General features: G+C 39.8%; 2 protein-coding genes across 2 annotated transcripts; both read left to right on the top strand.

Moving 5' to 3' along the window:
* The first annotated feature begins 1,258 nt into the window (after nt 1-1,258).
* Nucleotides 1,259-5,039, top strand: otc (ornithine transcarbamylase). Its single transcript, XM_028023895.1, has 10 exons — nt 1,259-1,434; nt 1,540-1,678; nt 1,787-1,868; nt 3,010-3,097; nt 3,190-3,343; nt 3,417-3,539; nt 3,615-3,668; nt 3,750-3,899; nt 4,571-4,708; nt 4,790-5,039. The coding sequence occupies exons 1-10, from the start codon at nt 1,352-1,354 to the stop codon at nt 4,847-4,849; spliced, it is 1,071 nt and encodes a 356-aa protein (XP_027879696.1). The 5' UTR covers nt 1,259-1,351; the 3' UTR covers nt 4,850-5,039.
* Nucleotides 5,040-6,962: 1,923 nt separating this feature from the next.
* Nucleotides 6,963-16,835, top strand: gpr161b (G protein-coupled receptor 161b). The gene is made up of 6 exons (XM_028023880.1): nt 6,963-7,173; nt 8,733-9,119; nt 10,790-11,511; nt 12,619-12,726; nt 14,206-14,331; nt 14,457-16,835. The coding sequence occupies exons 2-6, from the start codon at nt 8,776-8,778 to the stop codon at nt 14,726-14,728; spliced, it is 1,572 nt and encodes a 523-aa protein (XP_027879681.1). The 5' UTR covers nt 6,963-7,173; nt 8,733-8,775; the 3' UTR covers nt 14,729-16,835.
* The last annotated feature ends 1,264 nt before the right edge of the window (nt 16,836-18,099 follow it).

Genomic DNA, 18,099 nt, shown 5'->3' with positions numbered 1-18,099 from the left:
GGGTACACCCTGGACAGGTCGCCAGTCTGTCATACAGGACAAAGACATACAGGACAAACAACCATTCACACACAAACACACACCTAGGGAGAATTTAGATAGACCAATTAACCTAACAGTCATGTTTTTGGACTGTGGGAGGAAGCCGGAGTACCCGGAGAGAACCCACGCATGCACAGGGAGAACATGCAAACTCCATGCAGAAAGACCCCGGCCGGGAATCGAACCCAGGACCTTCTTGCTGCAAGGCAACAGTGCTACCAACTGCGCCACTGTGCAGCCCACCCCCTTAACACTCCCAGAAAATATTAGATTTAAATGTTTTTTTGTTTTTTTTTCATCTGATTTAACATTAATTATATGTAGTTGCTGCGCCATTTTCATCAAAAGACACCAAATAAAAACAAATAATTATATGCTGAGTTTAAAAAAAAAACATCCCACAAGAGGATTTGAACTTTGCCTATGTGTATTTTCACATGATGGATAGCAGCAGTCAATCATAATGACTGGCAGCTCTCGGTGTAACCGCGGATTTACAGCGAACACTTTATACAAGGTAAGAAGATTAACATTCATAAAAGATCCGTCATAGCATCCTCAGTAAAATGCTTAGCTCCCCCTTAGCACCTGCAGAAAAAAATAATTCTGGCGCCACCACTGTACTGAACCTATTCAAAGTAACATACAGGAGGTTGAAAAAGAGAAAAACCTCTGATAATAAAAAAATGTTTCGCTCTCCGTTGCACGATGGTGATGTCATGGCCATGTTGGACCCAGACACCGCTACATGTGCTCGGATGTGGGTCCGCTCCTGCTCCTTTAACCGGGAAGACGATTGGAGTCACCCGGGCAACGAGAGCGTAGGCTGGCGCCTCTGAAATGTTATTGTTGTGCAATTTTACACCACTAGAGGGCGGTGTTGTATCGGTGACAGGAGAATCTCAGTGGAGTTTAACCCATGAAAATGACAAACTAAATACACGTATCGTGCTGCTAAATTTCTTTACGTAACTTCTGGGTACTGTAGTTAATAAAAGGCACTCGTTCTTTGATATTGACGCTTTTTTAGCCATCATTCTGCCAATTAATGACCCTTCAATGGTTTCACCAACCCTAAACTGAGCACTGGTTTTCTAGCTGGGACATGATTACGATCGCTTTATGGTGATCAGTTCCCAGCTAAACTGAAAGCAGTCCCAATCAGCAGCTGCAGTTTAAATCTCTCTTAAGCTCCACCCACTCGTAGAACCGCAAAGTCCCCCCGGCGATTAAAACGTGCGGACCCCATGACTCACTGATCCAAAAAGTCGCTGATCCTTGCGCTCTTTTTAATTTCCTTTAAACTGCGATGCCTTTCAATCTTTTCTCTGTCAGCAGTTGCCTTTTAAAATGTTTGAAATCTTTTCATTACAACCCGCAAAGAGGATTTAGGTAAGCAACTCCAGTTTATTTAGAGGTGATTGCACTAAAAACCATCTTTTGTCATAATTGCGTGGTTGTGTAAGTCTAAATCATACATTACTGCTGCCTTTCCAGAGGTGGAGCCGCTTCCTTAAGCTCAGTGAGCTTAAAAGGTCGCAGTTGTCTCACACTTAAAGATTTCAGCTCCGATGAAATCAAGAGGCTGCTGTGGGTATCAGCGGACCTCAAGCGTCAGATAAAGCATGGAAAGCAGGTATTTAACTAAAGGGAGCATTTAAAAAAAAACAAAAAAAAAACTGGTCAACAAGTTCATATTTGCTTTATGGAGTTTGAAAGAAGCCAAATGCTATTTCTATTTCAGTATCTGCCTCTTCTGCAAGGAAAGGCGATTGCAATGATATTTGAGAAGAGGAGCACCAGAACAAGAATGTCCACAGAAACAGGTGCTCGGTTTGTACTATATCAGCATCTACGTGGGGATTTAACAGGGAACTGTGTTGCCTTTACTGCTTTTAGGACAGAAAATAGCGTAACAGCATGTGTTCTGGTGGTGTTCTCTGCCCTGGTACTCTTAATGTCTGTCATTGTTAACAGAAACAAAAGATCTGCTGGAAGGCAAATTTTCAGGGCAAGCCTGTGACAAAACGCTGAGCTTCATCCACTGGGTGCAGAAAAGGGCTTCATTTTGTCACAGTACTACCGCAAACTTCAAGTTATCCTATTGTGGTTTTATAGTTTATATCAACACAAAAGCATACACGTTATCCTTTTAAAATAAAAATCTAAAAGTGTCTAGCAATTTTTACTCTGACCCCTTCAAATAAAATCCAACTGATAGTATTCAGAAGTCACCTACTCACTAAACAGAATCCAGCTGTGAGTAATTTTGTCTCAGTGTGAAAAAAGAGAGGTTTGTTGGAGAACCTTAGTGATCAAGTGGCGTCGTGAAGACCAAAGAACTCAGCATACAGTTCAGGGACAAAAGTGTGGAGTTTAAATCAGCTTTTGGTTGTTAAAGACTTCCTACATACAAAAGACTTTGTGTGGAGGAAAACAAACACTGCAGCTGTGCATCAACTTGATAAAAGATACAAACTCTCCTTCCATCAGGACACTAAACACACAGTCAGAGCTACAAATGAACGGTTTAGATCAAAGCATGTACATGTGTTCGAATGGCCCAGTCAGAGCCCAAAGCTCATTCCAATTAAAATTCTATGTTCATAGATGCTCTCTGCCCAATAAGACAGAGCATGAGACATTTATTTGTGGTGGAAACACTAGAACACTTGAAGTTGTTCTTATTTTCAGAATCAAATTTGAAAGCCGTGCTTCATTTTCTTTCCCCTGCTACAATTATGCAATATTCTCTATTGATTTATCACAAAAAAAATCACAGGACAACCTATTGACATTGGTGGTTGTAATGTGGCAAAATACGAAAAGTTTAGGGGTTATAAATATTCTTGGGGGACCTATTTTCTATTTAATGTGTAGTATGTACTTTCAGAGTGTTATTTTTATGTAATCATTTCTCAGTATCTATGAGGCGATTCTGAATAGAAAAGTTTATTCATATTACAGGTTTTGCTTTGTTGGGTGGACACCCCTGCTTCCTAACCTCACAGGACATCCACCTAGGAGTAAATGAAAGCTGCACCGATACGGCAAGGTAACACACACGTACACACACCCAACTATATTATGTTAACTTGTGGTGCTTCTGTTTTTACTGAACTCGGTGTCTCCTATCTTTCTGCATAGGGTTCTCTCTGGACTTTGCGATATTGTTTTGGCGCGGGTTTACAGTCACTGCACACTGGAGGAGCTGGATCGAGAGGCTTCCATCCCCATCATTAATGGACTCTCTGAACTTTATCACCCCATCCAGATTCTGGCAGACTTCCTCACCTTACAGGTGGCATTTTCCCCCAGCATACTACCACTTTTATATATGATCAACTTTCTTAATCCCTGATGTTTTCTTCTAGGAGCATTATGGGTCTCTTAGTGGACTTACAGTGAGCTGGATTGGAGATGGAAACAATGTCCTCCACTCCTTCATGATGACTGCTGCCAAACTTGGGGTTCATCTGAAAGTTGCCACACCAAAGGTCCGCCTCTTCTTCTCAGACCATCATGGGTTCTGATGGATTTTTCTGTCTCGCTGAATGTGCCGTTCTCCACAGGGTTATGAACCAGACAAGGGTGTAACTGAAGAGGCGCAGAGGCTGTCCAAACAAGTGAGGTTCCAGACCTCTTAAAGTCATTTATCGGTTAACAATATTCACCCTGAGTTTTTTCTAATCGCGGCTCTGTCTCAGCACGGGACCCAACTTGTTCTGACCTCAGATCCGATGGAGGCTGCCCATGGCAGCAATGTGTTGGTCACCGACACCTGGGTCAGCATGGGCCAGGAAGAGGAGAAGAAAAGGAGGCTAAAAGATTTCCATGGCTACCAGATTACAATGCAGGCAAGCAAGAGGCTTGTTTTATTCAAATATCAGCTAAATTACTCTGTAGTGCCTTCTCATACATATCACTTGAGCCTTTTCCTATATTTTCTCATGTTACTACCACCAAATGTTGATGTATTTTATTGGGATTTTACATGACCTGCAATATGTCTTTGCAAAATATCTCAAGCTCAGTCAGACTGATGGAGAGGGTTTTTGAATATCAATTTTCAAGTCTTTCCGCAGCCTGTAACAGGTTTCTTTCCAGGACCATATTTAGCTCTATTCATCTTCCTCCAGAAGAAAACATAGCATGATACTACCACCACCATGCTTCACTGTAAAATTGAGGTGTTCAGGGTGCAGTGTTAATTTTCAAAGGTTAGTTTGAAGCTCCTCAATAATTTTCTCGGTGACTTGTCTGAGTTTTTGAATGCACAACATACTTTGTATTTTGTCCTTTTCTCTTTCCAATTTTGTGACAATTTGTGAAGAAGGTCTGTCACATTAAATCCCACTAAAGTGAGTTGACATTTTTGGTTGTAGCGTGAGAAAATCCCAAACTTCAGCAAGTCTGAAACTATTTCTGGACACAAAAATCCAATGCCTATTAATTAGTTGTGTCACTCCAGCAACTTCAGAAATTATTTATTTTCATTTTTTTGTGATGGGGGATTGGATGAACACAGACCGGAAATGTGGCTAAACCAGATTGGACCTTCCTGCACTGCCTTCCCCGGAAGATGGAGGAGGTGGACGACCAAGTGTTTTACTCATCCCGCTCCCTCGTCTTTCCTGAGGCTGAGAATAGGAAATGGACCATCATGGTGAGATAGCAGGTAGATACTTCATATTTACTGCTCATCATTATTTATGGCTACTAATATCAGCCGTTTTACCTTTTTCAGGGTTTGATGGTTTCTCTTTTGACCGACTACGCTCCACAGATCTCTATGCCAAAGTTTTAAACTTAAGGTGGAATTTATTTTGGACCTACTGATGAAGCAACATGTGTTAGCAAAATTTGTGTTTACTTTTATAATTGTTATATTTATTAACAAGGAAACAGTTTCTGAGTTATTGCAATCTATTTCCATCCATCTGAACTTGATGGAGGGTGCCAGCAATAAATAAAAGGATTGTGTGCGTTGTGATTGATTCATGTTGTAGTAAGGTCACAACTTTATCCAAAAGCGTGAAAATCCTTTTTGAGACATAACTTTGTTAGATTAACCTGAGTTCAGTTCCGACGTTGGTCTGATTCTGTTTTGTGCAAGTGCGACACCAAGTGGTCAAAGCCAGTAACGCCTTCCGGTGTCTGATTGGAAGACGGTAGATGACGTGTTTTGCTTGGGATGGGAATTACGGCCCTTTTCCTGGATCCTAATAATATAGCTTGTCTCTGGACATAACATTTTGTTTTCATAACTATGCAAACTTTGGGTGTAAAATAATTTTCCTTTATAAGACTGCACAGAGACACACAAGACAAACAACCATGCATGCACACATTAATACCTAAGCGTAATTTAAAACCAAAATAACCAGACATTCATGATTTTAGATAAACACTGAAATAAAGTGTAAGTTGTAGAAGTTTCCAGGGAAATGTTGTTAAATTTGTGTTTATTTGCGGAATGTTTTAGAAAAGGTAAAAATACAAACACAGTTTTGGAGGACTTGTTTTCATGTGGACAAAGCCTAAACCAGGGGTGTCAAACTCCAGTCCTGGAGGGCCGCAGTCCTGCAACTTTTAGATGTGCCTCTGCTGCACCACACCTGAATAGAATAATTAGGTCATCAAGGCTCTGGAGAACTGATCTACACAAGGAGGAGGTCATTAAGCCATTTCATCCCAGTGTTTTGTACCTGTGGCACATCTAAAAACTGCAGGACAGCGGCCCTTGAGGACTGGAGTTTGACACCTGTGGCCTAAACATTAAATTGAGGTGTACCTTACTGTCAATTTAAATTTTTCCTACATAAACAAAACACATTATTAAAATAACACAAACTGTCTCCCACTTATAGGAACCCTCATTATCCTTAATTAGAATAGAATAGAATAGAATAGAATTACTTTATTCATCCCAGCAGGAAAATTATTTCGCAGTTACAGCAGCATAGAGACAAGACACACAACATCCACCACTGAGTAGCAATGTAAACAAGATAAAATAAGAATAAAACATGACATGCTGTCAATATAAAAAGCAGCTTAGAGCAGTCCTTGCAAGGATTCAAAATGCAGAACAGAATGTATATGTAAATATATGTACAGCAAGTGTGCCACAGTGCAGTTGTGCGAAATTGGACTGATTAGTGCAGAACAATGATTTAGCTTTTATTGTACAGTGAGATGGCATGTGGCAGGAAGTATTTCCTGTATCTGTCCCTACGACAGCAGAGCTGGAGCAGCCTATGTGAGAAGGTGCTCCGCTGTCTGTCCATTGTAATTAGTGAATCTGCCTCTCCTCTTCTCCAACCTCAGATTTTATTTACTATTATATCTGTATCATACAGATATAGGATATTTGCACTATTTTTTTATACAGACTGTATGCTGTGAGGATGTGAAAACAAAAACAAATTTGTTGGTTATGCACATAAACTGACGGCCCTCATTTATGTAATGAACTGGCAATTAGAGCCGGCTCAGTTGCGAGCTGCACACTTGTAGCGGGAAGCTATGATCTCCGTGTGTGGTCCAAACGAATCAAGCGACGCATAACAGTTCATTCATAAACAGTGCCTCCGTCAACATGTACCCATTCATAAACATTATTTTATAAACAAAGCATCAGAAACACACTGCCTGTGGTTCTTCTGAAAAAAAAAAAAAAAAAAGAATCAAATCCACTTTTTATTTGTTTAATACACAAAGCATAACGATGATAAGACGTAATTTAATTAAACAAATTTGTTTTAAAAACAGGGTTTTAACAGCACCGCTTTAATGGCGAAGCGAAAGCGGAGCATTTTTCCTCGACGACCACCCACACAGAGAGAGGGTGGCAGCTCGGAGAGGGAGCCGGAGCTCCGGGTGGGAGGAGGCGGCGGGGCGAAGAGGAGGAGGCGGCGGAGTGGAGAGGAGGAGGACGCCATTGCAGCCACAGCTGGCCGCCCGAGATAAATCTCATACCATCCCAAACTCTTTCCATACTCACTGGCTTTGCCGTTTTCCTCTGGTTCGTCCCGCTTCTGTCGGGTCTCGAGGAAACACAAAAACAAGATGGACGGTTCGTCTTCGCTGACAGTCGGAATGTGGAGCCCCAGCGCCGAACAAAAGCAGGTAAAAGAGCCGAGTTCAGGGGGGGACAATGGGGAAAGTTTTAGCCAAACTTGGCTAACTAAAGGTAGCTGTACCGCTATGCAGTCTGGAACTGGACATTATCATCAGTTCAGAAAGCTTAAAAAAAATAAATATCCTAAACGCTGCGCTTTGGGGTTCACTTTAACTACTATTATTACGTAGAGTTGTATTTGTATACATACACAGTAATTAAGATCGGTTTCCGGTGTCAACATATTGAGATTTAAAGCCTCAAGTTTCGTTCGAGTTCAATCTTTGGGTGCTAGTGATTTACAAAATAGTTTACATGTTGCGTTGTAACAGCTTCACAGTCTGTGATTATCACGTGAAAGACACAATAAAAGACATCTAAAGTTTTGTGTAGCTTTTAAGACAAAATCAAAATTAATCCACCATCTGCAGTGGGTAAGCTGGACAAATTTTAGTTTGATGCTTTCATGATCTTTCGTTATAAATTCACCAAAATCTGAAATAACTAGTCTGTAAAGAAACACGGTCAAGCTTTATCTAAACATTTGTTTTTCATCCCACCATCCACCCATCTAAATTAGAAACTTAAATGACTGCTGTAAAATTTTCTAAGTACACAAATTTATAAGAAAAAGTGTATGGGGCCTTTATATTCTTTGGCGTTGTTTTGCTCAAATATACCATAGTGTGTGAAACTTCTCCTCAGATTGTATTGCTTCGATGAACCACATGCAGTGAGTGACTCACTACCTTCAAACTTGTTGCCTATTTTGAGTTTTGTAAGTACAAATTTACGGGTTTCACATTAGACTTTGCTTTTTTGATTTTCACAAATATAACTGTAACTAAGGCAGCACAGTTGATCATAATTATGTCATCATAGCACTATCAGTGAGTGCAATATTCATGTCGCAAAGGACAAGTTGGAGTGCAGTAATTGTTGGCTAATACAGTATATTCGAAGTGGTATGAAGTTGCATATCACATGCAATTAATGAATTATTTAGCCAGTTGGGTAAAGTCTCAGGGCAGCAGATGCTCACACCGGACACAAACTACGTTGCCCAAAATGCAGAACACCACAGAATGTAGGAGCCATGGTCGAGAAAGAGAGGAAAGAAGAAAATATGTGTCGCAGCTGATCATTGCAATACTTACCAATATTATCGACCTTAACCTAACAGCATTTTTGCTTTTGCCTTTTCAGTTTAGACCTCTATGTTTCTCTAGAACCCTAAAAAGTAAAATAATACTTTTCTAACTGCAAGGGCCTACATGTTTAGATTGGTGGATTTTACCAGTTCATACTTAGTGTTAAAATATGTGTTGTTTTGTGTCAATCACATGACGACACATGCCAACACAAACCAATCATAAGTGCTTAAATAGAAGTCATCTGGACTTAGGAAACTTTCTTATTAGTTTTTATAGATTCTTTGTAGGTTTAGTCATGTTAGAAGGGTTCAGAAGGCTTTGCTTTCAACTCTTTGTCTTCTATTTCAAGCAGAAATATTCTCAAATAATACTTTTCTGGTATATTTGTGTAATTTTGAGTTCCTTCTCTCCAGACTTCCACAGTTGCCTCGCTATCCAGTGGTCCAGTCTCTCACCATGAACGCCAGTAGGAACTGCACCTCAGTGGGGAACGGCGATGGTCTGGCAGTCCTGGAGTCGGTGTCCATCTTGACCATCACGCTACTGGCCTGCCTGGGGAACCTGCTGATCGTGGCCACCCTCTACCGCAGGCCGTACCTGCTCACGCCCAGCAACAAGTTCGTGTTCAGCCTGACCCTGTCCAACCTGCTGCTGTCCGTGCTGGTGCTGCCGTTTGTGGCAGTGAGTTCAGCGAAGCGAGAGTGGGTCTTCGGGGTGGTGTGGTGCAATTTCACCGCGCTGCTCTACCTGCTCATCAGCTCGGCCAGCATGCTGACCCTCGGAGCGATCGCCATCGACAGGTTGGTGCCAGATCAGCCTGGAGTTGCAGTTAGATGAATTCTGCTACTGTTTTTATGTTTTCTGCATTTTGCCTGAAACAATTATGACATATTTCTTATTAAAGTGTTGCAGATGGTGTTTGTGTGCATTATATAATCCTAAATCCCAAAACTGAAAAATCCAATTTGTTCATATATTTTTAACATTTTGATGGCTTTTTGTTGTGTGTTTTTTTTTTTTTTTTTTGACTGCACAAACACAAATTTGAATGTATTTTAATGAGATATTCTGACACAAAATGTTGCATAATTGTTAAGTGGAAGGTAAATTTTGAATAGTTTTGAAAAATATTTACTGAAATATGTGGCTTGTATTTCCAATCAGTGCCCTTTAGTCTGATACCCCTAAATAAAATCCAGTGGAACCAATTGCTTCAACATGTCACCAGATTAGGAAGTTGAGTCGACTCCTGTGCACAGTCGAAATCCAGCTTTTCCGTGAAGCCCTCAGAGGTGGTGGCAGCATCATGCTATGGATATGCGTTTTTTTGATAGTTGAAAGTGTGCAGATCAGAGTTGATGGGAAGATTAATTGGGCTCAATTCAAGTGAAAACCTTTTAAAACCTTCAACAAGTAGGCAGCACAGCCACACTAAACACACAACTTTAACTCCAGTGAAATAGTTTGGATCAAAATCATAGTTGTGTGTTAGTAAGCTTTAGTGCAGACCTTAATCTAATCTGACTGAATTTAAGCTATTTGTCAGGGAAGAATAGACAAAACATTACTCTCTAGATATTTAGTGCTATTAGAAAGTATGTTTAACACCAAGTCTCTTTGTGTTGGTCTGTCACATAAAATCAAAATAAAATAAAAATAAATGAAGTTTGTGAACATGTTCAAGGGCAGCAAAAAGCAATATTTGATTTAAAGTTGCATGCCAGATTTCTCATCCTTATTTATTTTGTTTCTACTTTTTGTTTAGTAAATGTGCAGAGCATGTCGACTCTCTCTGGCTTCCTCCAAGTTTAGGCGCAGAACGGATTTGTGTCTTTTCTCTAATGGGAAATAATAAATGAGGAATCAAAAGCTCCTTTCTGTGGCACTCAGACACACTGAATAAACAGAGTCATTTTCCAATGACATTTTCCAGGATTTTTGATTTTTCTCTGTATTTAACATTTGAAATTCTTTGTGAAACTCTGGGAAGCAATCAACAGCTATTTATTTTACTTAAAAGTCTCTAAAGAGAATAAAGAGGTTTCTCATTAGGACTTATTATTTACATGAACTGTACTTTATTTGAGCCAAATTTAGCATTTAAAGCTACTTGAGATAACCTGTGTATTATTTCCTCGGAGCTCACAAAGCTGTGACTGTAAATTTTCTCAGCAGCTCCCGGTCCGCGGTGTTCTCACTGCTTTCCTAATTATCCTTTGCACCTTTGGGGATTTCTGGTTACACAGCAGCTTTTTTGTTCTCCTGCCAAACTCCCGTCTGTCTGTTGTTTTCATCTTTTACCAAAACGCATTACAGCACTGTTTGTGGGTTCGTGCAGCTTTTAGCTCCTGTGTCGCCCTCTTCCATCTCAGCAGTCTCTGAGGTTTATGGATCTGCAGTCTCCCCCGAGAACCACATTCAGCTGCTGTTTGACAGATTTCTCCATCTTGTTCCCATTTCATCCTGGCAGGTACTACGCCGTGCTCTACCCGATGATCTACCCCATGAAGATCACAGGCAACAGGGCGGTGGTCGTCATCGTCTACGTGTGGCTACACTCGCTGGTGGGCTGCCTGCCCCCGTTGTTTGGCTGGTCCTCCTTCGAGTTTGACTGTTTAAAGCGGACATGTGTCGCAGCCTGGTCCAGAGAGCCGAGTTACGCCGCCTTCTGGGTCACCTGGTGCATCCTCCCGCCCTTCTTCATCATGTTGGCCTGCTATGGAGTCATTTTCCGCGTTGCTCGCATGAAAGCCAGAAAAATTCACTGTGGGACGGTTATTGTAGCCCAAGACGACTCATCTGGAACTCAGAGAAACGGACGCAAGAACTCAAGCACTTCAACTTCCTCTAACGGGAGCAGACGGAGCCTTGTGTACGCAGGGAGTCAGTGCAAGGCCTTCGTCACCATCTTGGTGGTGATCGGCACCTTTCTCATAACTTGGGGGCCGTACGTTGGGGTGGTGTGTACAGAGGCCCTGTGGGGTCAGGGCAACGTCTCTCAGGAGCTGGAGACTCTGGTGGCGTGGCTCTCTTTCTGCAGCGCCGTGTGCCACCCGCTCATTTATGGCCTGTGGAATAAAACGGTGAGGAAGGAGCTGCTGGGGATGTGCTTTGGCGATCGTTACTACAGAGAGTCATTTGCCACAAGGCAGCGGACGTCCCGACTCTTCAGCATCTCTAACAGGATCACAGGTGGGACAGCAGCAGGGACTATAGTATTTAAGGTCATATATTTTCATGAGTTGGATGTTTCTAATTCTCAATGCGCTCATGATGTGTTGAAAATGTATTTTTAAAAAAAGCTAGAAAACAATAAGAGTGAAATAAATGCAGCAAGTTAAAGAGGTGCCTGTTTTTCTGTTTACTTTAATTTTATAGCATAAAAACGAGTTGACCGGACTGCTTCAAATTTTAGTCACACATAAAATAAAATAAAATATGTAAAATTTAATAAAAATAACTGCAATAAAAATATGCAGTTTAAGTAATCAAATCCATTTCTGCTCTCATCCTTTGCTCAGCTCAAAAGCCAGAGAAGGTGCATAAGTGATTAGTAGATAGTAAATGATTCTCATCTATCGTTTTGGAGCAGCCATAGCAAATTCACTTCAAACCACTTTCAGTCTGGAAGCAGCAGAGGTGGCAGATGTAGCTCACTAATGCCGGCTGATGCAAATATGACACAAACCAAGGATTTGCTGCCATCTTGTGGTTTTTACTTTATGTGGTTTTTAATTACTTTATGGCAGGGGGTCAAAGGTGCATGGATGGTTTAAGGAGTTACATTTTAGAAGTTACATTTAGGAATAAAGAAAACAAAAAATTTTTTCCTGTATTAATCTGTTTATCCAACTTTAGAGAGCTGTCCAGTATTGCATTTAAATTCCTCATACCATAGTGGATCTAAGAAACCAAAAGCGTTGACTCAAACCAACTCACCCGTTTTCACCGAGGTTCAACTTTGTCCAATCTTGGCTTCATTCACACAGCCCAACATTGGTGTCAGTGAATCTCTGCTGTTCAGTTCAGCTGGCAGGAAGAACTGAAAGTCATCTGCAAAATAATGAAAAGAAAGGTTGATTTAAAAAGAACTGTGGTGGACTGAGTATTGAGCCATGGGCAACCCCAAAACTGGTACCAACATATGTAACACTAGAATATCATATCAAAGTCCTCTAAGCATCAACCTGTAAGCTACTAAGGTTTTCCTATGAACTGTCTATGAGCACTTGACTAATGTGGGAACAAATTATTTCTTTGTGAGTGTGTGTATTGTGAATGTGTTTGTTGTTTATTCAGACTTGGGTATGTCCCCGCACCTGACTGCAATGCTGGCCGGAGGAGGACACCTGTTGGCCCAAGGAAGCAGCACAGGAGACACCGGCTTCAGCTTCACTCAGGACTCAGGTAGGCAATACACACACACACACACACACACACACACACAAGAAACACACTTTAGCGTTAATCCTAAAGAACGATAAGATTTCATCACTTCATCCTTGATGTGATTATGTTCACATCAATCTCTCTTATCAATGATGTGGTGCACACAGTCATGTTGTAACTCCAAACTGTTTCCAGTGAGTCAGGAGCATAAAACTATCATAATCATACCAAAATCTCTCCCTACAAACTTTACTGTACACTTGACACAATGCAGTCACGTAATTCTCATTCTCTAAGCAAATACCTAAACCCAGAGAGGAATGATGCATCACTCCAGAGATCACGTCTCCTCTGCTCTAGAGTCCATATAGATTCACTGAGAGCAACTCATTCTTTCGCAAATGATTAGAGAGTCAGTCTGGATGCCTAATGTTGGATTTTAGACATGGTGGCCATGGAAGCAGTTGGATCACCTGAATCCAGTCATTTGGATGAATGAATCAGTACTTTAAGCAATACCGTATATAGTTCATGTAAAAACCTTTTGTTTTTGACAAGAAACAGAAAAGGCTCTGTTGTACTAGAATTCTATTAAGTCTGTCAGTATGGTAGTTTTTGTTATGAAAAACAACAACAAAAAACTACTGTTCCTCTTCATATTTAACAAAGATAAAGATATAAATGACCTAAACCAAGAAATAGGCCTGTCAGTATGTCAAATCTTTCTGGATGATAAATTGTCCCAGAAGTTATGGCCATAAACAATAGCATTGTTGTTTTGGGACCAATTTAAAGTAACATAATTAGTAATGGCATAAAAATGCAAGTAAATCATTTCAAAGAGCCATGAACTTTAATTTCCTCTAAACATTTAACATCGGAACTGGAGTACATTTTAAATATTCAAAATAAATAAGTAAAACAACCGAAACTGCAAATAAAATGCATACTAAAGTCTCTGTAAACAAAACTGTCCTTCAATAGAGGAGCTAGATCAACGCACCAGAATGAAGCCTTGTCATCCAGGCTTTGGTAGAAAGAGAAGGACAAACACTGATGCAAATTGAAATTATTGAGCTTGTTTTAATGTATCGTGCGATTAATTGGTTTATTATTGTGACAGGCTGACCAAAAAATCTATGCTAAGCCTCTTTGTTACATTATTGTTAAATATATTAAAATGCTTAGCTTATAGATTTCCCTCTACCTCAAATTCCAATTTCTTCTTTTAAATCCTGCAAATTGACAAAAACGTTTTTACAAATTTATCTATCTAGTTTGGAGCAAACCCAATTTTTACCATAACTGTAATAACTGTAAGATAATTGTGGCTTCAGGTTAGTCATGGTTCCTCATGCATTCCTGTTTAACAGCTCATGTTTCAGCTGAAGAGCTGGCATTCAGGATGAGTAAGATCATGCGCTTCTTGTTTTGTTGTTTTCCGACTGGGAGATAAAAAAGGATCACAGGGAGCCGCCCTCTTTGCTTTACCTGCAGGCACCGACGTGATGCTGCTGGAGAACTCCTGCACAGACGGCTCCTCCTTCCCCTCACAAAACGGGAATCCATCCGGGAAGAGGCGGAGTTCGGTCACCTTCGAAGACCAGGTGGAGCATTCCAAAGGTATCCCATCATTAAGTTCCCTGGGAACACCCTAGAGAGGCAACGTTTTGTTGGAGATAAATGAAAAACATGGCTACACCAAGCATGAATGCTGTTTTTTTTTTCTGAATTTCTTATTTTCTCAGCTGAAAACACGTCTTCGGCCCAAGTCCACGCAGAGACTCACAAATCTCTCGACTCGTTCGCTTCCTGCTTGGCGAAGGCCATCGAGAGCGACGCCAAGCTCACGCTGTTCGAGCAGAGTCTAGCGCCGCAGGGGGGAGGGCTCTTTGTGACGAGGGGGGCGCAGAAGCCCCGATACCCGGACGGTCAGAGACTGAGGCTGGAGAGCATCGATGAAGGCATCGTCAAGGACGACAGAGAAGAGGAGGAGGAGGAGAAGGAGAAGCTCATCTAGTCGAAGGTTTTAGTGTGCCTTCGACTGCACACTAAAACCCTGTGGTACGGCTGATGAAGTCTGGATTCTCAGAAGTTATTGGCAGACAGGAAGAGGCACTTTTTCACTCAAAGGAACACTGTCAGTGTCTGGGTGAATTTATCTATCATGTTTGTACTTTTAATAGGAATTTTGTACTACTGTAACCTTACATGGTAATAATGTTTTGCTACACATTTTTTTATTATATATTTTTAGTATCTTAATGTGCTGTGGTCAGTGTGAGTAAAAAAAGGAGAAATTATTGGAAAAAAAAATCTAGTAACCTTTCACCTCAGATTCAATCTGCTACAGTTTCTCTCATGCAGATGTTTACGGTCCAATAAGGTTCTGTTGCAGTAAAGCTTCTTGACCCAGTTTTAGGTTTTCTGTGCTTGATGACCTAAAGGATTACCAGCAAAGGTAACCTGATCAGCACTGACTGGATAAACTATTATTTTTATGATGCTTCTAAGCCTTGGGAATATAAATGTATTTTTTTTTTCAGGTTTGATCAGTATCAAAAAAAGTAATGTATTGATTCGAAATATTTTAGTCATGCGTATTTTTTCTAAAGACCAAAATGAAATCCTTATTCTGACTTCAGGATAAAATAGTCATGAATAAATTTCATTTTTATGTCAACTTGGCTACTTAAAAAAACAAACTTTTCAGTCAGGCTTAAAGCATATGCATGAATTCACCAATCAGGCATAAACTCCTTATTGCCCTCCTGACCTCTATAGATTTGACTTGTTTGTCCAGTTTAACATGATTGCATTGAGATCTGGGGACATGGAGTCCAAGTAAACCTTAAAGTGATTCCTCAAACCATTCCTGAATCATTTTACCATTTTGTGTCAGGGTGCATTATTCAGGGAATATTTCCTCCACCCTTCTTGATCTGCAGATTATTATGCAACCCATCTGTAGCAGCTGTGATCTCTGGTAAACCACGGTTTTTTCGCCAGGCCTCTTTTGATGGACACTTGGTAATAATATGACCCAGTTTTGTAGCCATCACAATTCAGTTCTCATCAGACTATCAAAGGCTGAGTGTTTCCTGTTTTTCTGCTCTTAACACACCAGCTTTGAGGAAAAATTCACTTGTTGCCTTACTTACCCCACCATTTCTTCTTTACTTTTTTCAGTTTTACGCAGAATTTCAACATAGTCTCATAAAATAGACCTTATGTTAGGCTTATAAAAACCTGAACCGGACATATAAATGTGCAGATTTATCTTAAATGTTGAAAATCACCCCAAGAATCAGAAAGAGGATTTTTGAAAAGCCTGAAACTTTAAACATAAGAAATATGTAAAAATTGTATTAAATTCAATACAAAACCTTTAAATATATTTGCTTCATCTTGTTCATATTTATGACTTGGACTTCAGTTACAGTAAATGCAGTTTAATATCAGGCCACTTCAGACCAAACTAAGGCTGTAAAAGTTCCAGTTACATCATATTGTTTTTTATTTATAGACAAATAATCCAAAATTAAATCACAGCTAAAAAATAGTCAGTTTCATTAAAAAAATGTCTCTATATGGTTCAGTTTCAGGGTTTTTTAGTCCATTCAGACTCAGATTCAGCATGAGGACTTGCTGTTGTAGCAAGTCCTCATGCCTCCCTTTACATTAGAGAAGGAAACTGATGCAGTTCAGCAGCAGAGCAGACACAGAGGTACTAAAAAATAGTCTCTAGTCAGTCCTTAAACTGATTGCTGTAGCAAATATTTCAGAAATTAATTATACTGAACTGATGGTTCACAGTCAGCTTACAGAAATGTTTTCAGAGGTACATGTAGCTTATCCATTTCTACACTCTTAGTTGTATTGAAGAACCTCGGCTTATTTATGAAACTCGTATTATAATGTTATTCCCTCAGCGAAGACATGCCTGGAGTGTATTTATGAAATTCACTTTTACTTTGTATGTTTTCTTATTTTATTAACTGGTACTTTTGTAATAGGAAAAAAAACTACACACGAGAAGTGATATAATCTTCATTGAGGTTCATTTCATTTTCTATTGTAACTATGGATAAAGATATTTGTATTAAACCTTTATACCATCAAACATGTCTGCTTTGAGTGGAACTCTATTTTTATTTGTGAAGGTTGTGTGTCTCTGCCAATTCAATTTAATTCAAAGTCAAAAATACTCTCTTTATTGACCTTAAAGGGAAATTAAATGTTGCTGTAACTCATATATTCAAAGATTGACAAAGATCTCCTGTGGCAGTCTGTATTACAAAAGTCTCTAACTGAAGACACTGTTTTTCTATGACAGTTTCATGAAGAGGATGCTCAGACTTGTCCATAATTTTCTTGATTTTATGTAAACTCATGAAGATGCAAGAAAAATGAAAAGAAGGAAGTATCGGTAATTTAGTTTAACTCCCAGTAACTTCTAGCAAACTCTACATGTTTATATTTTGGACAGTAGGACGAACGTCTTACAATCTTTTGACTGTTTATGATGCTGCAACAACAGATGGAAGTCATTTAAAGTGTTTCTTGTACATCTTTACCAGGGATGTCAGCAATAATGCAGGCATCTATTATTAAGCTAAATGTTTAAACGAAGCTTGATCCTGATTTTGCACCAAAACAAACAAAACAAACTCAAATCACATCTTACGGTTTGAAATACATCTGATTGATGTTACAGCTCTGTTTATTGTGCGTTTGGCCATATTAGCTCTATGGGTCACAATAACTTAACGCTCCATCTCTAGCAAAAAACTTTTTGTAGAGTTTATCAGAGTAAAATTCTTCTCAAACTGTTTTTTTTTTTAACCCAAGTCAAGTAAGAAAGCAAACAAACATGTTTAATGCATGAAAAATAAATTAAAAGGGTAGCTAAGTGAAAAATACTTCAGCTTTCGATATTTCCCAGACAGAGCCTGCGTTCAAACAGCTGCTAAAACTCCCAGCTGTGAGCAGCAACTCAGCAGCTGCTCTGTTACAGACTGCCGCGTTTCCGTCGCTGATCACAGTTCTTTCCGTCCAAACTCTATAAAACAACAGAATTAAAGCCTTTGTATTTTAATTAAAGTCTGTATTCACATGCTTTAAGTGCTGCAGCAGCACGTCAACATTTCATTGCTACAAATTCAAAAATGTCAAACATTAACACTGATCCAACTCTCACCTTCTCCAAACAAATAATATTGCACTTTAACATCCTTTCACACCAGCCGCTGTTATTAGCACTCTAGACACACACTTTTATATACCCATACTGGCAAACTTTTGCAGTCACACAGCTGTAGTTTATCCTCCTACAGAAACATCAGTAAGAAAGTTCTTTAAAAAAGAAAGAAAAAAATAACACATGGGCCT

This window comes from Xiphophorus couchianus, chromosome 7, assembly GCF_001444195.1.
Source record: "Xiphophorus couchianus chromosome 7, X_couchianus-1.0, whole genome shotgun sequence".
Lineage (NCBI taxonomy): Eukaryota > Metazoa > Chordata > Actinopteri > Cyprinodontiformes > Poeciliidae > Xiphophorus > Xiphophorus couchianus.
This window is presented reverse-complemented; position numbering and strand designations above follow the sequence as displayed.